Source organism: Castor canadensis, chromosome 4 (genome assembly GCF_047511655.1).
Source record: "Castor canadensis chromosome 4, mCasCan1.hap1v2, whole genome shotgun sequence".
NCBI classification, from domain to species: domain Eukaryota; kingdom Metazoa; phylum Chordata; class Mammalia; order Rodentia; family Castoridae; genus Castor; species Castor canadensis.
This window is the reverse complement of record NC_133389.1, coordinates 123,935,067-123,959,659: the sequence shown is the minus strand read 5'-3', so window position 1 is coordinate 123,959,659 and position 24,593 is coordinate 123,935,067. Positions and strand designations below refer to the sequence as shown.

At 42.9% G+C, this 24,593-nt stretch overlaps 1 protein-coding gene across 1 annotated transcript in view; it reads right to left on the bottom strand.

The window, feature by feature from the left end:
• Myo3b (myosin IIIB) overlaps positions 1–24,593 on the bottom strand; it is a 403,151-nt gene that overhangs the window by 281,679 nt on the left and 96,879 nt on the right. The window contains exon 8 of the mRNA XM_074071072.1: positions 2,144–2,209. Coding sequence (XP_073927173.1) covers positions 2,144–2,209 — 66 coding nt within the window. The remainder of the gene's footprint in view (positions 1–2,143; positions 2,210–24,593) is intronic.

The following is a 24,593-nucleotide window of genomic DNA, read 5'->3' as shown; positions in this document are numbered from 1 at the left end:
GTGTTCCAGATCTTTCCAAGTCTAAAGCAACTCAGCATAACTACATCTGGAATTATCAAACTTGGGAAAAACATAAGCCAATTGGAACAGCATATAACAAAATTTGCCATAAGGAAAAATCAGTCAGTGATAGAGAGGAATTTCTAATCGTGTGCAACCTTAAGTGTTCCAGCTCTGCCGCCAAGTGGAGACCTTAATTCTCAAATCCATTCAAGTAATACTGTGCTGGTTAAGAATGCAAACGTAGTCTTGAAAAAGTACACGTAAACTTATGAGTCAAATCACATCTAAGAGGCGCAAGGAGAGTTTGGGATGGGAAGGTGTTTTAGTGAATATATAATGGATTTTTCTAGGCCAACACCTTCGAGAAGGTCAATCAAGGGTATCTGTAAGCAGCTATGGAAAGAAAAGGCAAATTTTGGACCCAGTCTTTACCAGCAAAAATCACTGGAAGCTTGGTTCTCAGATTTCTCTCTGAGGTGGTCTGAAATGTGGTCCCAAGTGCCACAAAGCGTGTTCAGCTTTCAGTTCTTTCTCTATTCCCTCCCGTGGTGCCCAACCCTCAGGAAGGGCTCTTCCTCTGTCCTTTTGAATATCAGCTCCACCCCCCCACCTGCCCCGCATTCTGTGAGGGCAAAGATGCCAGAGTGGGGCCTGGAAAGGGTGGGGTGGGGGAGGAGAGTCAAGGACATGTTTTCCACCTCTGGCCTTGAACTCCACAGTCACCTTCCAATACAGCCTCTCTTGGTAGAGTTCTCTGAGTTCTTTTCCACTCCTCTCTCCTGAGGAACATGGCACAAAACCAGGAGGATTGAACCAGCAAATAATTTCAGGGAAATTCCAAATTTCATCAAATTTTAGATAGGTAAACTGGTACATTTGCTGTGTATTATGTAACATCCCAGCAGGATCTGGGGCAGCACACTGTAATCAAACAGGACTATATCTGCAGTGAAGTACATGAATATCCACGCTAAGTAAGATAGATTAACGATTATAAATAGCTTCCCATCACCTTAGGTCATGCCTTGCACTCAAATCATTTCAGGTTAGGTCAAATGTTGCTGCTCAATGACTCAACTACAAAAGAACTTCCATTTTCAACAGCTCTTAGATTTGGGCATTGCAGGTGAGGGGTTGCAGAGCTACACTGATTAAGGAAGATGACTGAGATGTGCAGATTCTCTTATTACCCAGACAGTGGGGAAGGTGAGACTGCACATAGGCATCAGTGAAGGCAAGGTGTGTTGACCTCCCCTACTTCATGTTTATCAGATATTTGGTGACTTCTTCCCTCCTCCCATGGCCTCTGAACCCCTTGTTTGGTGTAGTAGGTGCTGGACGCACCTCTTCCCACTCTTGCACCACAGCATGGCTAGGAAGGCCTGCTCTACATTCCTGCTCCACAATTTACCTGACCCCAACCTGGGGCCTCATGGCTTCCTCCTGCAGACTCAGCATCTTTTGCAGATTTGGGACCAGTGTGGTCCTCTGCTGGGGTCAGGCCCAAAGTCCATGATTCCAGCACTCATCACCCTATCGGTCTCACCATTGGTTTTGCTGTCTTAGACCCAGAAGTCTTGCCTGGTGGGATAGCCCTCATCAGGGGCATCTCACCATTGGTTGGGTTTTCGTTTTGCTCTCCAAACATTGAGCCTTGGCTAGAGTGCCTCACCTTGGTGTCCCAGGCCTGAGATCCTGCTTTGCCCCTTTGACTATTCTGGGAATTGGAACCTGATTCCCAAGCTGTAGATCCTACGGCAAAATCCAACCCCCAAGAAGCAGCACCTGGTGGAGCCAGTTAGCTGCTAATCTCTGATCCCAGTGTGGACATGATTTTTAGGTGTAAAGTCTTCTCTGTCATTAAACATGACAAGCTGGCGATAGTTGGGCCACAACAGAGAAGGTTCTCAGATAAATGTGCCCCACATGATTGAGAGGATCGATTATAGCAGAGGCGAATGGGAGGCCTAATTTTTCAGATTGTGCAAAGGCATCTTCTCTCATTTCCTGGAACAAATCCTATGTCACAACAGGCGAGCAGGCATAACAACTTCAAGCAACAAGTAATTCCACAGCCTGGACTTCTCCAATCGCTCAAGGACTTGCTAGATAAGCAATTTCCCGTGGAAGAAATACTCACTGTGAGATAAAGTGATTGAATTCCTCACACCAGTTTTCTGGATGCAGTAAAGTAGGTGGAGGATTTCTGCAAAACAAAAGCAATCTTTAAAAAAAAAAGACAGAAAAGTTTGCTAAAAGGTAAAATATCAGCTTATTTTTATTGATATCCTTCTAAATAGCTGTAATAAAACCTAATTTGTTTCCTTCCGGGGTGGGGGAGGTCACTCATTCATGGTAATGAATGCCCCCCATCCCTGGGACTCTCTTTAACTGAAGGCCCTATGCCCCCCATTCCTCAGCATCGGTCCAGAGAGAGGCAGGCATAGTGGGAACGTCCTCAGGAGCAGACACCCTAGTGAGCTGAGGCAAACACGTGTACCACTGTCACCAGTGCTGAGGATTAGCGGAGCTGTAATAAAGTTGTAAACACAGTGCTAGGGGCTTCAGAGAAATGGACTTTTAATTGTACAGATCTCCAGATCACTGTGGTACCACTTGAATTAACTATGTGATGCATTTAAAAGACACTCAGAAATGTATCAGACACATTTTTAACTCTTTCCTGTGTGCCAACTTCTGCCACACACAGTAGAGAAAACGAAACAGCACAATGTCCCGAGCCGAGGAACCTTCTCCAACAGGCCCTCCTCTGCCTAATTATTGGAGGTCCAAGAGATGACAGAACAGCAGGAAGAGCCTTCAGAACCCAGGCCACCTCCTAGTGAAAAGGCAAGAGAAGGGCAAGGGAAGAGCCCTAGATTTATCTGAATAAACTTTAAAGCAGAAGAGACTTTAATGACCTTTAATTGATAATTTCAGTAACGGCCTCCCTCTAATCCCCCCCCCCATACACACCCAGTCATTAATGGAAATGGACTGGTGGGAAAGTCAAGTTCAGTAAATATAGTAACATTTCTGCAAACTAAGTTATGACTGCAAATTTAAACTGATCATGCATCATCTTTCTTTTCACCTGGATTCTTCCTTCAGGTTCGACAGGCAGAGGGATGGCAAGCAGCTAGAACCACTGGAAGTAAAAAGTGTACCTTGTACTGGATCATGTGATTGCATTTCACCTCTCAGTAGCCATCCTCTCCTCATTTCTTATGCTTGGTCTAACACATTGTCACCATAACAAAAACTACAATCTCCTGCACTCCTTTCCACTAGATAACAGCCATATGACTGAATTCTGGCCAATGATATTGAAGTAGAATTGTTGTATGGCATTTCTAGAAAGTCTCCTTTAAAAACAAAAGACATATTATCCTTTTTCTTCTCCCTTCTTGCCTCCTGGAGCATGGATGGGATGGCTGGAGCATGAGCAGCTATTGTGGACATGAGCTGAACTTGAAAATGAAAGCTAGGAGCCAAGGATGACACAGCAGACAGTTAGGGGTCTGGATTCACAGTGACATCACAAAGCTGCCACACTGGCTCTCCATTGCTTCTCTCAAGTCTTCCTTAACAAGAGATAGAAATAAGCTTCTCTTCTTTAAGCCACTGTTACATGCAGCAGAACCTAATCCTGAGTCGAATAATATTTTAGAGTATTACCATACCACACGACTAAAACACAATTTCACAAGTGAAGCAGGAGCACAAAGATATGTTTAAAAGATGTGCAAGAGCATGGTTGAGGGCTGCTCACCCGTCTGGGGAGTCCCAGAAATAAGAACGTGAACTTGAGCAGGCCCTGAAAGATGAGGTTGGACTTTTCAGGTTAGAGAAGGAGAAGGAAGTCATTTCAGGCTTGGGAAACCCATGCGCTAAATCACAGAGGTGTAAAAGAGCCTGATAGGTTCAAAGAATGTGAGTAATTTGAAGTCAGACTGTATATGATTCTTTGGGGTCTGAAGAGCAAGCAGTGGGGAAGGAAGAGTGACAGAAAAGAAGTACCTGACCCACTTGCTCTGCGTAAGAATTTGGTCATCCTTCAGATCTGATTCAAGATGCGCGGTCAATCATGAGGGTATCTAGTTAGATAGTGCAGCATGGAAGTCACCTCATCACCCTACTCACGCTGCTTGCCTCCATTCTTCCCTTGCATCACAGAACTTCAGCTTTGGGACTGGTTTGGCTGCCGCTCCCGCTGTGTGGCTGTGCACCACACACCCTCCTGGCTATCCTCTGTGTACCATCTTGGTGTTGTCTCTCTTGCTGAACAGGTTTTCCTAGACATCTCCCCAGCTCTGGGCAGGACCTGCCCTTGCCTTCATCTTCTCCGATTTCCTGTTCATTCCTTTCTTACTTACTAATGCCACTTGCACAGGGAACCACTGTTTATACAACCCACTATCTAAAAGGCTTAATTCACCCCAAAGCAGCTCACCATGCCAAGAAGTCACCTTTAGAGAACTGAACAGACTTGACTACAACACCAGCAGGAGGCTCCTTGCTGGCCTCCTCTCTGAGACCTGCAAGAAGTGGGTAGATCGTATGTCTGTCTCCATTCTCTCAGAAACCATTCTCGTGGTGTCTCATTGCTCCAGCTGTTTTCTCCAGCCAAGCTTGAGGGGCCTCCCTCTGCCACATTTAGGGAGTGACCTGACTAGGGTCCAACAATATCTGGCAAGTGTTCCAGAGTGTTGAGAACACTGTACCTTTCTGTGTTCAGTCAGCTTCCCTGCAGGCAACATAGTTAGGGCCACACTTAAGGGCTAGCCAGAGAAACAGCAGTGGGTCACCACCCACCCCAGCCACCCTCGTGGCCTCTCATGCAGTTCACACAAGGACACATCACCCCTGAAGCTTGGCGTCATAGCCCTGTAACTTAAAGAAGCTTGTTTGAGAGCACAGATGCCCAGGACTTCCTGGAGTTCATTCTACTTTGGTTCAGCAAATGGAGATCTTGAGATTCTTAACTGCGTATAATGAAAATGTTTGGAATTTGAAGACTTTACAGTTCTCTTTCGGGACTGACAGCATAAATGCTACTTCACTCACAATTCACAGAGAATTACAAATAGCTTCCGTGCTCTTTGCTGGCTCTCCCAACCCTCCAGCTCAGGCTGCAGTCCTGCCCAGGGAGTCTCTCTTTAGGAGAAGATGGTCTCTGTGTAATCAGAGCGATGGGAGAGGCAGTGCCTGGTCTGGGGTCAGAGACCCATAGGTGGTCCTGTGGGCAGAAAGCTGCCACTGTATGAGTCACAGTGAGTAGCCAGAAGGCCTGGGACACTGAATATCCAGCTGTCATTTGGATAATCAAACCAAGGCAACGTAGAATGCAGATTGCTCTGCAGGAAAAGGACTATTCATTTTGAGTCTTGCCTGCATGGACTTCATTCCCATGGTTTGGACCCCAAATTCAGTTCCTATAAAGATGGAGCCATACCCACAGATAGCATTTGGGCTCTACACAGCTAGGATTGAGGGTTGACCCTATGTTCTGCCCACTTTGAACATCACTATCCTGGGTCCAGCAAATACACAGAGGTAAAGTTAACTTTTGTCCCCCAGAGCCTCTGTGGAACAAAATGATTTGCTGAGCAGTCAGATAGGATTTATTCTAGTTCCTGAAATAGAAAAGCAGCTGATTGGACCACAGTGGCACCTGGCTCCAGGACGGCCAGTTCTCACATAATCTAGTGACCTGCATTACAGTATGACTCCATATGATAAGCCGGGTCAAGCCAAGTCTCTTCAGAAGTAATCTGTTTGTGTTTTTAACCTCGAACTGAAAAATACCAAAAGAATGAGGCAGTGTGGTGATGAGAATTGTAACTGAAACATCCACTATGAGGCCAGCTAGGGAGGCCACAGGGCACAACGGTGATGGTCAAGTCTCAGGAAGCAGAAGTGATGAGGAGTCGGGGGCAAGGCCATAGGGAGCAAACAGGCCAGCTGGAGGGGAAGGAAGACATGCTCCAAGAAGGACAGAGAAGCTGTGCAGGAGACTGGATAGGTTCTTCCTCCTTTTCTTTCATGGGCGCATCTCCCACTGTCCAACCTAAAATGGAATCAGCACCAGGACTCTGTTCTTATCCCTCTTCTCTTCCTGTTTTCCACATTCACAGAGGGCTCACACTATGTTAATGACTTCCTAATCTGTATCTCCTGCCTTGTTTCTTGTCTGCCTTTTGACTTGTACATCTTACTACTTGTTAGATGGTTTCCAGGGACATCTTAAAATCAGCATATTCAAAACCAAACTCAACTTCCTTTCTTAAAGCTACATTCCACCTAGTTCAAGTCAGAAACTTGGGTTCTACATTCTCTTCTAACCTCACATCCAATTGGAGAAGCAGAATAATGGCTAACCAGAGATAAGCACATTCTAATCCTGAGGCCCTTGACCTGCTACTGTACCTGCAACAGGGACTGCTACATGATTAAGGTGGAGGACCTGGACACAGAGAGGTCATTCTAGAATCCGGACAGGCCCAATATTATCACATGAGTCCTTTAAAGTGCAAGAGGGAGATAGAAAGGAAAAAAAAAGAAGGCAGGAGAAAGTCAAATTGTGAAAGAAACTTGACTCTCCACTGCAGCCTTTGAAAATAGAGCAGCTGAGTAATGAACCAAGAAACGCAGGCCACCCTGAAAGTTGGGAGTGGGCCTCAGCTGATCCCCAGCAAGAAAATGGAGGCTTCGATGCGACATAGGAAAGGAACTGAATTCTGCTAATAACCTGGGTGAGCAAGGAAGCAAATTCTCTTCTAAGCCTTAAGAAAGCAGTACAGCATTACTGACAGCTTAATTTTAGCCCAGTGAGGTCATGTAGCTTTCTAACTTAGAGAACTGTAAGATAATAAATTTGTACTGTTGGAAGCCACTAACTTCATGATATTTGCTATGACAATGATAGAGAATACATCAATCAAGCACTGAGTTCTCTCAGTTACTCTTCCCAAGTCTCTTCTTCATCACCTTGTCTCTCTTCCACAGCTCAGCTCAACCACTCACCATCTCATACCTGTACTCTCCAGTAGCCTCCTTATTTTTCTCCTTCCTCATCTCCTTCAACCCATCTTGTATTTGGTAGGTTGAATTTCTTTGACCTTGTTGTTTCCTTGCTCAAAACTCTTCAGCAGATCCACACTGCCAACATGGTAACATCCGAACCCCTTTGTATGATACAAATGGTCTTGCCTGGCTGTCAATCTCATCTCAAGTCCTTCTCTCTACTGACCCGATGGCATAGTACTATACCTGATGTCACAGAACTTGTAGCTCCTAACAGATCCTGTTCATCCAGACCTCAGGGTCTTTGCACATAAGGCACCTTCAGTTTAGAGTGCTCTCGCAATTTGTCCATCTGGTAGACCTCACGTGTATCTAGCATGCCTACCATAGCAGCACTCAGGAACTTTGTTGAATAAGTGACTACATGAATGAATGCACACAAACACGTGGTGTAAGTAATAAATAATGCCAGGGCTGTCTCACCCAAAGGAGCATAAAATTAGACAAATATGGAATAGCTCTTCTGGATGTAAGCAATTTCCAACTCAATTACTCATAGTATTCAGGGTTTGAGGAACAAAAGAACGAGGGGATTTTGTTTTTTCTTTTTTTGGTGGCACTAGGGATTGATCTCAGGACTTTGTGCTTGCCAGGCAAATGCTCTACCATTAAGCCATGCCCCATCCCTTTTGATTTTGGTGATTTTTTAGATAAGGTCTTGTACTTTTGCTTGAACCATCCTCAGACTGCAATTCTCCTACCTCTGCCTTTGGTTTAGCTGGGATCACAGGCATGCACCATAATGCTTGGCCCCAGGGAATGTTGACTGGAGTTGGATTTGACAACATAGCCTTCATCCCTCAACCTTTCTTGTGTGTGTGTGTGAGTATGTGTGTGTGTGTGTGTGTGTGTGGTGCTGGGGTCCTTATGAATGTTAGGCAAGCTCTCTACCACTGAGCCAAACTCCCATTCCTCAACTTTTGAAGCCCAAATGTCCCCAAGTCTCTGAACATATCTAACCAAAATAAGCAAGTTATTTAAACCTATTACAGATACTATCTAATACTAGGACATTGCCTGTGCATGGGCAGTGGGTTGGAGAGGATAGGAGGTGAATACCACTAACATCCCATTGAGCACTTACTGCCACAAAGCTCTAGCCAAATGCTTCACAGGTAGGCTACCTGAACGTCACAACAGTCCTATGAAATAGGAATCATTATCCCACTTTTATAGATGGGGAAAATACAGCTTAAAAAAAGAAATTTTCAGCTGGGCATGGTGGTTCATGCCTGTAATCCCAGTACTCGGGAGGCTGAGGTAGGAGGATCTTGAGTTCAAGACAAGTGGCTGCCTAGTGAGCATGAGGCCCTGAATTCAAACACCAGTCCCACCACCAAAAAGAAAAGAAAAAAAAAAAAAAAGGCCAGCCTGGGTTATATAGTGAAACCCTGTCTCAAAAAAACCTTTTTTTTTTTTTAAATCAAAAATATCCAGCAAAACGTGGAGAGTCAGGGGGGACAGGGTAGGGGTGGGGGCAGGAGGGAGAAATGACCCACACAATGTATGCACATGTGAATAAATGAATAATAAAAAAATGTGGAGAGTCAGTTTTTAAATTAAGCCATTTCTTTCTCCAATGTCCATACACATCACTGTTTTCTTTATTTTGCTCATGAAGAGTCTATTACTGTGGCAGATGAATTAAGAGAACATACATGCAAACTATGACAGAAACCAATTAGTAAGCAACACCTCAAAAAGGTGTAAAATGAAGTCTATGCCTATGAAACACACTCAGCAAGGTGATGCTGAGCCAAAGTTTCCTCCATGAGGCTGAGTTAATTAAGACAGGCTCCTGGAAGTTGTGAGTTTTAAGGCAGGTCCTGAACAGGGGGACAGAAAGCAGTTGGCAAGGGAAGGAGGAGGGTGAGAGGAAGAGGCCGGAGGAAAGGAGGAGGGGAGTAAGAAGTGAAGATACAAAGACTGAAGCATAATCGCTAATAACCATTAACACACAGTTAAACCCTTCGGAATGTGTTCAAAAGGAATTCTACTTATTTACTCATAAAAGCAATAAAGCAAGACAGTTGGGCCTAATTAACTGTTGGGAGAGTATTAACTACAGCCACAGAGCTGCTGTTCTGATTGCAATTAGTAGATCCCATTAATGAAGTTATTTAGGCATGGGCCTGTGTCCCTTCTCGCAGTTTCATGCCCCAACACGAGCCAAAGTGGCTTTTCACCTAAGCCACATCTTATGTATTCTAAATTATTTAAAAATGTTTATACTTATTTGTAATACACTATTCCACTTCATTGTAAGAAATTCCCAGTACGGGAACATAGGAAGTAAAAAGCAAGATCCCTCTTCACCCTCACCCCTAATCTGTCTCCACCCCATATCGCTAGCTGTTATATATATTCATTACATTTGCTATTAAGATGTAATCTATATTGTTTTTCTCTGCTATAAGAATATAACAAGTACAATATAAATGTTATAATAAATTAATTGTATAATGTATTCATGGTTGAGGATAATAGAAACAAGGTGATATCTACACATAAGTGTCCTGGTACTTATTTTTTCCATTTAGTAACACAGCCTAAAGACTATTTTTGTCATCTCTACCCCTAAGTAATACTCCATAATGTGGGCATGCTGTAGTTTGCTTAGTCCTTCACCTACTGGTGGACAGTTGGGTTGTTTCCATTTTTCTCACTATAAGAAGGTTGAAATGGCTTACACCTGCCACATGAAATATATGTTTCCTAAATTATAGGAAACTAAGGCACTAGTTTTTCCTAGTGAGTAATTCAGATATGACCAAGCAACTTAAACTTGAGAGAGCAGATATGGAGTGCCTTATCTTCTGGAGGCCAAGTGAGCAATTCCAGAACAGAGGGGGCTTCACAGCTCAAGCTAAGGAGGAAGTGAACAGCAAATGGTCTCACAGACTGTTAATAGTGTTCCTTGGACCACATTCCATTGAACACACTATCAATGAACCATGAGTTGTTCAATTCAGTGTCAAGCTTTGAACCCTACTGTTGGGTTCCATTCAACCACTTGCAAGAACATGCTACCTGGTTCCAATGGTGGCTATGCTATAATTCTGCTAATGAGAAGTTAAAGAAGTAACTGAAGACATTTCTTTAACATCAGGAAGTAGATGATAAGAAAATGGTAGAGAAATCAGTATTATAATGCTACATACTATACCCTCATTAAGTGAGAAATACACTCAAATCTGGAAAAGATACCTGCGCTAGTGCTAAATCTATTCGCAAGACCCTTCCCAATCAGAGTCAATTATCTGAAGGAGGGGAAAAAAACAGAAAAAAAGAAAAAAAGGTTTGCAAGGAGAACAGTAATGGGGAAGTTTCTGGAAGGACTCAAAGACAAACAGCACCTAAGACCTATCTCAGCCTTAGATTACCTCTGCCTAAGAAAGTAGAGGCTTTATAATTAATAGTTATGATACTTTATTCCATAATAACTAAAGAAATTATGGAAGGCATTAAAGAGGAAAACAAGGATTTGCACTTAAATTTCAAGCCTCTTGATTGCTTTGATTCTAATTCTTAATAAACTATTTGATACTACCCTTAGATAACACCATCTGCAATGTTAGGCTACAATCATTAAAGTGTAAAGTTACTACATCAAATCACAGGGCTCATAATAAACCCATTCTTAACAATTTATAGTCAGTAAGTGACAAGGTGTTCACTTCATCTGGCTTTTCATCCTGGCATGAGTCAGCTTAAAAGGTCATTTCAAAATCTCAAGGTTACAGCTTTCCTATGGCAGGTATAGCATACCCCAGGCCTGTGCCTAAAGTGGTGGGGTGTCAGCTCTGTTAGTTCTTGGCCACTACCCCAACATTTCAAATGTTCACAGAAAGCATGAATTGCATTTTCCCATCTAAGGCCTACAGGGTATCTTTCCCTTCACTTTCCTCTCCTTATGCAAACGCAGAGGATACACAAGCAACTCAGCCATGCATACAGAACAGGAGACAGTCAAGGACGAGAGAAGTTGCCATGCCAGTTAGAGATGATGGAGGGATGAGTGGGTGTGTGGCTCATTGTCTGAGCCATTGTGGTCATTTGCTGGCATTGTTCCTTAATTTCCTCTATTAAAAAGAACTCAGCAACACCATTGAATCCAACTGTTACTAAAGTCTGAAGTGGCAGAGAACTAGACCTTGTCCCAGGGCTGACAAATAACCTTATTCCTACCTGGGCCTTCATGCAGAGTAGAAAGCACAAACCTGTTGTTTTTCACACACATTTTTAAATGCATGATTTCTTTCAAAACATTCATGACTTTAAAGAGGTGTGTTTCAAAAAGATCACACTAGTCTCTAAATTATTTCCCCATCATCAGATGCTGAACTGTTCATGTGGGTTCTCTGAGATTGTACTGTTTGAAGATGGTCATCCTAGTGTCTAAGCATCTTGGAGATATGGAACCACTCCCCAGTTAGATTAGCAGTTTAAGGAAAATAACCTTTCTATCAATGGGATGAAAATCACAGTGTTACCATAGAGGGCCAGAATTGGGAAGATCATGGGTTAAGCATGCTGGGACTTTCTGAAGCATTCATTACTTTCCCTGCTGACAAGTTTTTTCAAACAGTTTTGGGGCTAGGGGAGTGGCTTAAGTAGAAGAGCACCTGGCTTCTGAAGCAATCAATAAATAAGACAAAATAGTCAGTAGATAGGGTCTATAACAGCACCTTCATTACTGATGGAGCTGCCCTGTACTCATCCTACAAGAGAGGATTTCTCAAACTGAAAGGTGGAGTCTTATCTAGCCAGGCTTAGGACTGGGCTGGACCACCAACAGGACCCTCACTTGGGGCAGAGCTTTGGCCACTGAGCTTGCCATGCTGAAAGTAATCAACCCAGCAGGCAGACTCCCCAGAGCAAGGAAAAGGGAAAGAGCAGGGTTGTGTATCTACCCACCCCCAAACTCACCCCCTGTGTAAATCACTTTGGAGTCTTTTGGATCCAGTCAGTTTGGGTCCAATCATAAGACAGAAACCACTCCAGTAATTTGACCAGGGAAAACTTGATGTAAAGAATTATTAAATAGTAGCAGGGGATTAGCTATTGTAAGAGAACTATAAAGAATACAGGAATAGCAGGCACCAGAAGCAGTTGTTGCCTCTAGCTGAGACACAATACCTAAGAAGAAACAAATTTCAAAGAGCACCTGGCCCATACCAAAAGCTGAGATTCAGACCTCATTTGAAAGGTTATGACAATGGTACTTGGTGGTGGAAAGTTCCCCGAGGATAGCACTGGCAAGCAGGAGACCATGTGTCAGTTGCCTTTGAGGCCCACTGGGAAGCCACCCCATTGGGTGCTAGTGGATCCCATGTGGGGGAAGCACTGTGTGCCACAGGGTGTCCCAAATGCCACACAGAGCCGAAGGCTACAGAAGCAGGGAGGAAAAAGAACACTAAAATCAGTGTCATTTCCTCCTACAGTGGCCTTCCAGTGCCCTCTACTGACAATGCTTAATGTCTGACACATGACAAAGGAGAAAGAAATGTTCACATGTCCACAAAACAGAGCAAAGGGTAGATAGGAGCTGAAAGATGATCGCCTGGTACTTGGTGCAGGAATAAAGTGAATGAGAGACAAGAGAGAGGCAGGGAGTGATAAACAGCTCTTAGATTTTTTTTTTTAATTTCAACTTCAGGCTTACAATAGGTAATGTCAAGCTATCAGGTGAATAAGTCCCGTCTCCTCTGACACCAGGACCACTCACTGGATACATTTGAGAGGTGATGAGCAATGCGGACATCATGAAGATCATATTGGAAAGAGATATTCTAGGAGGCACCTCATCATAAGTCTTTATTGGTCAAAACTGTCCTTGGGATAAATGAGTCACGAATGAAAACTTAGAAAAAGAGGGACCAGTGAAGGCCAGGACCACAACCACAGACTTGCCCTCTCTGGGTTCTCAGCCCTATGGATTCAACTTTGTGCCGGTTAAAAAAGTAAAGAGTGAGACAGCAGGGCACCTCTTCTTACTCCCTCCTGTCCTTCTGCCGCTAAGATTTCTCCATCATAGGACGGTAGAGGAATCAAAGTCAATGTGGTCAGAACTCTTGTGCCAGGGAACTTGGCCATAGAAGGAGAATTCCTTCTGCTTTCCACTGCATCAGTTGTGTGTACCAGGCTGGGAGGGAGGAAGCTGATGGGAGTTGGCAATGGCCCTCTATTCTTTTAGGCCAGTCAGGACCCCAAGGTTTCTCTGTAAGCTGGACTGCTTTCTGCAGAGTTCAGTATTATTCCAGGAGCCTGAATGATAATGAAAACACCTAACATTTTTTGAGAGCTTACTATGCAGAAGCATTGTGCTAAGAATTTACCCACATAACCCCGTAAGGCAGGTATACAGATGCTCATTTTACAGAGAAGTAAACTGAGGCTTAAAAAAGTTCAGAAGCTGAGGACGGTGTGACCAGGCTTCAAACACAGCAACCCAACTCTAACCGCACTTGTGATGACTGCACCAGCCTGCTCCCCCATGTGGGAATTCCTCTTGACTAATGACAGTACAACATCTTTAAATCTGACCAGAGCGATTTGTGTCATACTAATGGGGAATGTAGCTGTGACATGGGAAGCCATTTGGCGTTCTGGAGTCCTATTAACTTAAGCTTAGTACTCCTCAGATCACCAGCAAATCCAAGAACACTTTGTTTGGGGTACAGAGTGCTCAGTAGCAAGGAGTGTGAGCTAACAATGTTTTCATCTGTTGAGTTTTATGTGTTTTCTGTCATTCATCTCCCTCCAAAGTCACAGCTGGTAAAACCAAATGGGTCATTTTACCACAATCAGGCCAATGTCACAGTTCACCAAGCACCATTTGTCCTCTAAGGCAAAGCCATGAACCCAATTACAACACTCTGTTAATAAATTTATAATAAACAAAAAGAAATTGGCTGCTATGGATTTTTCTCCCCAGCAAAGTAAAACCCTTAAAGGGCAGATTGCACATCTATTCCTTCTTTTATTGTTTCCATAAAGTTAGCAATATATTCTAGACAGGAAAAATCAGGGCAGACCTCAGATGAACAGATTGTATCGTCAGACTCTACCACATTGTCTCTAATGGGAGAAATTAGCAGCTGAACATCAACACCTGTCACCATGAGCAGACCCTGGCACACGCCAGGTAGAAAGGCTGTGCAGTACCTTGGAGCAATCTGAGCCTAGGCCGCCGGAGACGAGACACATGCCAAAGCCCACAGAGGCACAGGCAGGCAGACAGGCTCCGTTTAAAGTCAGGTGGATGTATTAAATGCCAGGAGAGATGTGGCAGCAGTCCCTAAGGAAGATTGGGCATTAACAAGAATCCACTCTAACAAGACATTATGGTGACCGTGCTAGCTACGAGAGTTTCTCAGGCTGAGAAACTGTCCAAGCAGGGACCACTGAACATTCATTCCCTTTCAAGAGGAAAAGATGCCAGGGATGCACCTCTCTCACACCTAAGTAACTTGGGTCGTGACCCCACTGGACCAGATTACAGCCAATTGTTTTCACCAGCCTCAAGGTCAATTGCAATAATTGATACTGAACCAATTATGCCACAAGTCCTGGCAGTTTGTAAAGGGGGTCCAAGTGAAGAGGTCCACATTTATTTTTCTGACATTATAAGCATGTCTTCTCTTTGCAAGGGCTTCGGCCATTTTTCTACCTGGTTGCCTAGCAACCCTTTGAAGGGTCAGAAATATGGGAGAAGAATGCAGGAGACATACAGATGAGTGAATTTGTATTTATTTCACAGATTCCTTTTCAAAAATCAATCTGTTGCCTCCTCCTGAAGTAGGGTTAGGGTAGGCAAGGAGGGGTTGTGCTGTATCATCACAACGTAGCTACTTATTATGGTTTGAATATGAAATGACCCCATACAGACTCATGTATTAAAGCCTAGGTTCCCAGCTGGTGGTGCTATTTTGGGTGACCCTGGAAATCTTAGGAGGTGGGGCCTAGCTGGAGGAAGTAGGTCACTGGGGGCGTGTTCTTGTGGCTACATTTTGTTCTGACCCTTTTCTGTTTCTCTTGCTCTGCTTCCTGTCTGACATGTGAGCTGCTCTCCTCTGCCACACCCTCCCCGCCATGATGGACTGAAATCTCTGAAAGCATGAGACAAAATAAAATTTTCCTTCCTCAAGTTGTTTTATCAGGTATTTTGTCACAGTGATGGAAAAGCTGGTTGACACACTACTCTTGTAGCAAGGACACAGCAAGTGTATTGACACAAGCAAATTCAGCAAACAAGGGAGACTGTCACTGGCATTGCACACAAGTAAACGTGAAAAACAAGTATCTCACCATTAAGCCATCAGAAACACAGGGAGCATACAGTGCTCATTTCACCATCCTCTGTCAAGATGGCCTCAGGCCAGCCCTGAGGGACTCTCTTTCACTTCATCTGAGTGTGAGTGACTAGTGGACAATGCTGAAGACTTGTGTGTTTGGTATCCTTTCTTTCTCTAAGTTATATATATATATATATATATATATATATATATATATGGAGAGAGAGAGAGAGAGAGAGAGAGAGACAGAGATAGAGAGACAGAGACAGAGACAGAGAGAGGACCAGGTATTTTTCCTTTGCCAATGTCAACATTTCTTTTTTTTTTTTTTTAACACAGTTTGACTATAATGTGTACAGTCGTCTCTTTGTATTAATCCTACTTTAGGTTTGTTAAGATTTTCAGTTGTATAGACTAATGTTTTTCACCAAATTCAGGTTGTTTTTTCACTTATTAGCCCTTCCAAAAAATCTTTGCATTTTCTCTCTCTCTCACCTCCTTGTGGGAGAAACTTTACATGTATGTTGGAATGCCTGATGGTGTTCCACATGTCCGTGTGGTCCTGGTCAGTTTCTTTGATGTCTTTTTTCTTCTCTGTATTCTTCAGATTCATTAATTTCTTTAGGTCCTTCTTCAGGTTCTCTAATTCTTTTACCATCTCAAATATGTTGAGTTTTCTACTGAATTTTGTATTTCAACTATTGCACTTCTCATAGACACTGTAGTGGAATGGAGTAATCATAGCGTAGTGAAAAAGAGCAGAGTTCTGGAGGCAGCTTCATGAATTCCAATCTATACACCACTACTTATCAGCTGTATAAACTAAAACAATTTACTTGACTTCTCTCTACATCAAATTCATTAACTAAAAAATAGGATACTAATAGTGCCTACCTCACAGTACAGTTTGAGAATTGAGATAAAGTGTTTAAAATTGAGCCTGCCATAAGGTTCTCAGTATCTCTTTGCTATTATTGTAACTGCTGATGCAGATACAGTCTGGAATTAGTTTTGTATGACAAACTTAAAATCTGGTGTAAGAGAGATGAACCCCACAGACACGTGACACTTTCAGCCTTTTTCTCAAGTTCCACTATGTTTGCCTATATATTTGAGTTTCTCTATTGTTTCTCTAAGTTGTGTTAAAGTTATTCCACCAGGGCTATGTTCAGCTCACTAGGTAAGAACTTCAACACATGACATTAATTTTTCTATAGTTTGATCTAAAATATACTCCAAAGGCCTGTAGTGGTAAAGGCTTGGTCCCCAACCTAAGGCAATATTTGGCAGATGGAGGAAACATTAAGAGCTGGGGTTAGTGGGAGCATGCCTTGAAAGGGGCAGTGAGACCACAACTTCTTCCTCTTTTCCTTTTTTTTAAATTTTCACTTCTCAGCCATAGAGTGAGTGACTTTGCTCCACCATGTTCTCCTACTATGATGTGCCACCACAAGCCCAGAGCGATGAGGCTAACCACTCATGGACCTAAATCTCCAAAACTGTAAGCCAAAATAAACCTTTTCTCTTTATATGGTGATGTATCTTAGGTACTTGTTAAAGTGACAGAAAACTGACCATAATTCCTTCACTCTGGAAGACATGTACTTTGATTCTCATGCCTATAGGTACGAATTGTCATTAAGCTCCAACCCACACTGACCATTCCATCACAACGCTCTACCTATAGAACAATTAAGTGTTGTCTCTACATTTGAAGCACCCATTGCTCTGCTTCTGCCACCCACTATCCTAGACCTTCTATCTATGACTGTAACCTATTTTGGACTCAAGTTTGCCCAAACACCTTGAAACAATGGAATTTTGTCCAAGACTACGTATCCCGTGGTTCTAGCTCAATGACCCCATCGGCATGCCAGGTTCCAGTTCTTTCCAGCCCCAGCCTGCTGCATCCTACTAGCTCATGACCCTGAATATTTCTTTCACTGTGAGGTAACTCCTCCTCCTGGTTCCAGTTCTGCATTAATTACAAAGTATCAAGACTATAGTATTTGGTCAAATTAGGGTGCATCAGTGGAATGATTCAGCAAGTGGTGTTCTGAGAATTTCTAGTTAATCATTAATATGGTTTTAAGACAAATCCTGGTGAACTAAGCAGACCAGAGTTTTCAGTGTCATTTCATTGATCTGAGGGAAGTCTAAGCAAAGATGAAGACAAGCTGTATAGTGCTCACTCTCCCTTCTCCAAACTTGTATGCAATTTCTAAGATTCCCAATGACAACTGATGATACTCTACACTTCAAAAAGCATTGTCACAAATGTATTTGACCATGTGATCTAGGTAAGGTGCCATGATTATTCCTATCTTGTAGATGAGGAAATAAATTTAAGGAACACAAATCCAAAGCTACTCAGCTATTTAGGCGAAGAGTTGAGCTTGCAAACTAATTTGTCTTACTTTCAACTCAGAGTTTTTCAGTGGGTTCCAGGAATCAGTAGTTCCATGAGAAATTCAGTGACCAGAAGTTCTGTGAAATGGTGAAGATTTTATCATGTTAAAGGGTTCAGGCGTCTGTCACAGAGAAACCTGGTTACCTTCCTTTTCCACAGAGTTTCTCACACTTATCCGACTACAGAACCCCCTTTTTCCAAGTAACTGTTACCATGACATAGAATTTGGGGCGACACTACCACCTCACACCAAGCCACCTCTCAGGAAAAGATTGCCAGGTTGAGTAAAGACAGGAGATCCTCAGAGAAGCCCGATCTTGGCTCACTGAGGCAGGCTAGCAGGCAAGGAAAATAACTTAGCAGGGGCTCTCTTCCCTTCAGCAAGCAAGGCTCAGAGGTACCTCAGCATGGTCCGGAACCACCTCCAGAGCAGTAAGTACCCTCTAAGTTGCAAATACCCCAGCAGTCATAAATACCACTACACAAGATAGCATCTAAAAGAGGCGCCTTTGCGTCCACCTTGCTTGTTAAAAAAAAAGTCTGCTCCCAATTTGACCTCCCAGGCCAACTCCTCTTACTTAGGCTCTCATGAATATTGGCTGCATTTCAGACATACAATTAAAGGCCAAAAATTAGCATAAGCACATGTGCAGAATACCCCTTGTTATGTGATAAAGCTGTATTAAGTATACCAGAACTGCTCAGATTTTTCCCACCTTACAACTTGTAAGTTGAACTTAAAGAAATCAATGCTTCTGTACCACCTGGCAGGAGCCCACCACTTCCCTTGCAGTGATTTCCTCTTTCTTTCCTTTTCTTTCAATAAAGTTTTGCTACTGTTTTGCAGTTCGTGTCTCTGTCCAGTTCTCTGTTCAGGTGACACAAGAACTTTGGACATCTTGGACTAGTGTCTTCTTAGCTACTCAGCCCAGTAGTATCAGCAGTCACCAGTCTTAAACCAAACATTTCTTCCTGTCTGCAAGTAGAAAGAGACTCTGGTGATAGAACAATGAAGGCTGTTAGGATAAGGATAAAGGACAAATCAAAATATACAGATATTCTTACTCTAAGAACTAGAATTTCCCTGAAATAGCCTAACTCAGCATTTTTCAAAACAGAGTTTACAACATGTCTGCATCGGAATCATCTAGGAAATCTGGAAAACACGAAGACTCCCAGACTTTGGTCAGAGCTCATTAAACAATCTCTGGGGTTGGGGGCAGGGATGCTGCATTGCAATAAGCTCACTAAGTGATTCTGACCCAACTAAAATTTGAGGTAAGCTTAAGGTAGCCAACAACAGATGTGAGATACTTTTCCAATTAAATCAAAGTTACAAACTAAAATGAAAATGGCCCAAGATGCATCCAGTGGGGGACTATTTGGTTCCTTGGTAAATAACCACATCTCAATGAGACCAGCCTTCCTGGGGAAGACTATTCCATGGTCTATCAAATATCCTCATTAGGGAAACTTCCCTGCTATTCCATCTAAGTAGCTTTCCTTAATTTGGTCTTATTACTCCCAGGCTTTATACAAAGCTGAATAGAGCAGTTATACTCAATAAGTAAAAATGCAACATAAATGCCACTCCAGACTCATGTTTCCATCCAATTACCCTCAAATGGCCACATCTCCCTACAAAGAAAAGTCAAGCTAGGTGTCTAAGTCCAGCTTTTCAGGTTTCAAATCTTGATTTGGACATGTTATGCCATCTTCAGAGTCGAGTGTGTAGCCATCAATGGCCCCATTCTCACAAACAGATGGCATTCTCACAGTTCCTCAGCTACATTACAAAAATTGGGACTCAGAGGGCTGTTCAAGATGGAGGCACTTAAGGAAATTGGAATGTGACCATAACTACTGACTCAGTTATAAATGTTGTGATTTCCTGGCTTTGGGGAAAGGACCATGAACAAGATAACATCAGTACCATGACAATGAAATGGAATGAGCCAAGGCAGTGGGAGAGATGTGGGTTGCACATCAGGAAGTAGCTAATGACTATCGAGATTATTAGAAATGGCAATGCCGCCAAATTGGGCAGTACAGAATCCTCTGTAGGTCACTGAAAACAGAAATATGATCCTTTTAGATTTTCTCCTCAGGCACAGGTGGGTAGACAAGGTGACCTTTTCAGAGTTTAGAAGGAAGATTTTTTGAGTATTCAGAAGACACAGTTAGGAAAGATTGTTCTTGGGAACAATAACAAAAGCTCTTTGGAAGAGCAAATGATCCATTTAGAGATCGTTTGAAGAACTTCAATTGATTTTCCTAGGCATACTCTGGTTGCACAGTAACTTGGAAAGAGTTCAGTGGATTTGTATACCTAAAATGATTAAAATAATTCGCTGTTTAAATAAGATACATCATGTATACATACATATGAATATATACATGTGTACACACATATGCACGTGTGGCTGAGGTTCTGAAGATCATTAGCACTGGGAATAATGAATATGGAATATTTGGCAAACTATTTTACCTAAAAATACTTTATCAATGGTAATCTTACCTATAATAAATCACCCACTACATCAGCTTTAGAATCATCTCTGAAATAGTCTATTATCTGTCATTTTTAGGTCACCTTTACATTCACCTGCTTAGATCCTAGTATATAAAGAATGTCATCTTTCCAGATACTTCTCAGGACCAGAGTTCTGGGTGCAGAGAGAAGCCATGATTGGGGAGGGTGGGGAGAGTGTGAGCTCTGAAGTCAGATTGCCAGGGTTCTGTTCCCAGACCTCCTGCTTGCTATCTGCATGAGCCTGGGCAATTCCTTAATCCCTCTAGACATCAGTTTCATCAAATGTAAAATGGGATTGCACTGATATATCCATTATAGAAGTCAAATGAGTGATAATAAAATGGGATTCATGTAAAACAAAAAACACAATCTAAGCATGAAGTAAACATCCAATTAGGGGTGATAGTTAAAATTACCCCTACTGTTAAAAGAAATATAGATAAATCCTGAGTCTCTTCACTTTCATTAATTCTCCAGGTTATCCATGACATTGTATGATAAATACATGAGGAATTCATCTGCAAAATGAAGTCAACTCCCAGGAATTATAGATTAAATGCTGCTTCTAATTACTGAAACTTAGTCCTTTCAACAGAAGTAAAAATCAAGGGAACTGTGGACTTCTTTTTTTAAAATTTTATTTTATTTTTATTATCATGTTATTATTATACTGAGGGAATAAGGTGACATTTACAAAAGTGCTTACAATATATCTTAGTTAAATTCGCCCCCTCCATCATTCTGGGCTGCTTTTTGAGAACCAAAAAATAACAGAATAAAACAGTAAGAATGAAACATGTGTGGTCTGAAGAAAAAGATGACAGTTCCCAAAGTATGAGTAACTGCCCAGTACTAATTCCATGGAGCTAATGAGCTCCTGGAGAGAATGCCTGATGTCACATGAAGCATGCAGATATTGATAGACCCCCCACGTCCCCCCGACGGGAGCACAATGTTGAGTAATGCTGAGCAACACAATGTTGAGTAACACAGCCCTGGTGTGTCCTTTCATGTATTCTAATTCCAGATGTTCACTCCTAGCACCAATACAAGAGGCTTTTCTTCCAACACTTCCCAGTCTTGAAGGACGACCATCTTGGTTAACTCTCCCAAATCTTACTCTTCCATTAGGCCATGTCACCATCTCCCCACCCCCTCCCAGCCACCCCTAGACTTTTAGCTTAAAATACATAGTTCTCTACTTGAATGCTTATTTGTTCATTCACTAATGCTTAGGTGAATGGCCTAAAACCAGCTCTGTGCTGGGACTGCTATCAGTTAGTTTTTGTATATACTCCCCCTTTCTCAACCATGTTCTCTGTCCCCAAGAAGTTAAAGATCTAATGAAAGGTAATAAACTACAGGAGCACAACAAAGGGAATGCAAAGGAGGGAGAGAATCCTTTGAATGAAATGAGCCAGTAAGTGGCACCTGGCTTGGCTGTCAGCGATGTTCTTAGGAAAGGATCACGGTGAGGAGGGAAATACACACACTTCCTCTGGATGGATGCTACTTTGACATTCCCCACAGACGCTAGGTCTGCTAGCTTGCCACTGACTACATGACAGCTGTTGGTTGAATACATATGTGAATTAATGAACTTGAACCTATTTAACCTTCATCCAGTAAAACATGCAGGTCAGGTGCTAGCTCAAGGTTATCAAGGCCTTCTGGGAAGACATGCTTGGCAGAACTTGTCCACAGTACTGATTCTAAACTACATGCTTAAATAAGCATAATAAAAGATGTGAGCTGGGAGGAAAGTGGCCAGCAGGATGTTACTTTTCTGGAAATACATGGGGAGTGGGCGGGGTAGTAGGGAGAGAGCACAGCCCCCTCATCCCCCTCTTACTCGTCAGGCTTCTGGTCCACTAAAACCCAACCAGGCCCTTGTTTTCTTTCCTGGGCCAGTAATGAATGGCAGTAATTATCCATGCGGGCTCTGTGTGAGTCACGAGGCAGCTCTGGCTCCCGTCTCCTTGCAATTTTGAGCTGTGTGTGTGTGTGTGTGTGTGTGTGTGTGTTTCACCCACTGCTATTGAGTAGTGGAAAATAGATTACAATTACATTCCGGCTGGCTTTTGAAGATTTGATGGACAGCTGGAGAGAAATCTTTCTGCAGCTGCCAGGATGAGAGGGTAGCCAAGGGGTGGGCATGGAGAGAGGAAGAGAGGTTCTGTCAGGAGAAGAGAAGCCATAAAAATGGATTCAGTATATTCTTAAAGGAATATTTTTAAAAGACAGGGCTGCTGACATTAAAACGGAATCTAGGGGCTGGAACCATGGCTCAAATGATAGAGCACAAAAGCCCCAAGTTCAAACCCCAGTACCACCAAAAGGAAAAAAAATGGAATCTGGGGTCCAGCAGTTGGTTGCATATCTTTGTGAAGCAGATTCCTTGTAGGAACATTTTAAGTGCTCAGGTCCAAAGATGCCAGCAACAAGATCAGACTTGGAGTGAGGCTGGCCTGGAGGATGGTACAGCCCATGGCTTTGTATCAAAGGGCTCAGAGGCTTATATCTTCCTCCTTCATTTGGAATCTCTTTTCTACGATAAAGCTAATGTTTCTCAACAAGGTTAGTTGATCAATTTCTAGATTCATTCCAACTTCCCCCAACCCTTCATTTAGTGGGGTAGTAAGGAGGAGAGTTCTCATTTTCTTACTGAGCACTACATGTGTGGCCCTAGGCTATACATTCACGCCCCTTCTCTGCATGGGAAAGGTCAGAGCCCTCATTTTAGAGGAACAAAGTAAAGTTCAGAGCTGAAATAACTCACTCAAGGATGTAAACTCAGGGTGAGCCACCCAGGCAGGCCGACTTCAAGTGTCCCACCCGTGGTGCTATGCTGAGCTTCCACCTGGCCTGGAGTTCTCTGAAATATCACCTCACAGGTCATTGGGAGCCATTGCTGAATGTGTTATCCTATTATTAAGAATTGATTGGTCCGACCGTGGGACTCAAGAATGGGGGCTAGGAGAGAACAAGAAAGGCCTCTCACACAAGATACAGTTCTGGGAGAATGGCCTGGAAACACAGAGGCAGGGACTGCATGGGGAGCACAGGGACAGTCTCAAGTAGGGGAGGTCTCCACAAGAGTGACAATGCTGAGCTGTGAAGATAAACATAACCTGCTTCCTGGCTTGCCTTAGACCAGCTCTGACTTGGCTGTGTTCACGCTCTCATGCACATGCATCCTAATACTAATTCTGCCCCTATGGCTTGAAGATCTTAGAACTGCCTATGCAGCATGGATGTCCTCCATGACCTCACTCTCACAACATCATTGCCAGAGGTACCTTTCAAATACATAAATACCATAGCCATATCTTTAGTTGTAGCTTGTTCAGTGGGTCAGAGAATCTCAAACAAACCAGAGTATAGGAAATTGAGGCATAAGAATTGTCAAACATTCTTCAGACTATGGAAGACTTCCTAAACCTACCTTCATCCACCCAGAGTATTTCCTCAGAGAGTTGTATCTTAGCCTTCTGTTCATAAAAATAGACAATAAAATGACTAAAACAAAACAAACACCTGCTTTGGAGCAGCTAGCCAATCTGCTCTTTTTTTTTTTCGGACACACAAGAGTGTATGCAGGTTATGAGTTGCAAGCCTAACTAGCAGGTGTGAGGTTTCCTTGAGACCTGAGTAAGAACCATTTGTTCTTATTTTGTTTCTGGCTTCCCTTAGAAAATACAGATAGATTTTGATAATCAAAAACTTATAGGTAAGCTGAGCTCCAGTGGCTCATACCTGTAATCCTAGCTACATGGGAGGCTGAGATTGGGAGGATCATATTTCAAGGATAGCCCAAGTAAATAGTTCACAAGACCCCATCTCCAAAATAATCAGAGCAAAATGGACTGGATGTGTGCTCAAGCGGTAAAGTGCCTGCAAGTGTGAAGACCTGAATTCAAACCCCAGTCCCACAAAAACAAACAAACAAAACCCAACTATGGGTAAACTGAGGGAGGGTGTGCTAGTCAGTTTTTCATCACTGTGTGAAATACCTGGGATTCACCTATAATGGACTGGTCCCATTGCTTTGGGCCTGTAGCAAGGCAGCACATCATAGTGAGAGTATATCATGGTGGGACCATGTACTAAAGCAAAAACCACTTGCATTATGAGCCAGGGAACAAAGGGAAAGAGGAAAAGGCAGAAGTGCCACAACCCCCTTCAAGGACATGCCCCCCAGTGATCTAAGGATCTCCCACTAGGCACTCAAATCTAAAGGTTCCACCACTTTCTCATAGTTGTG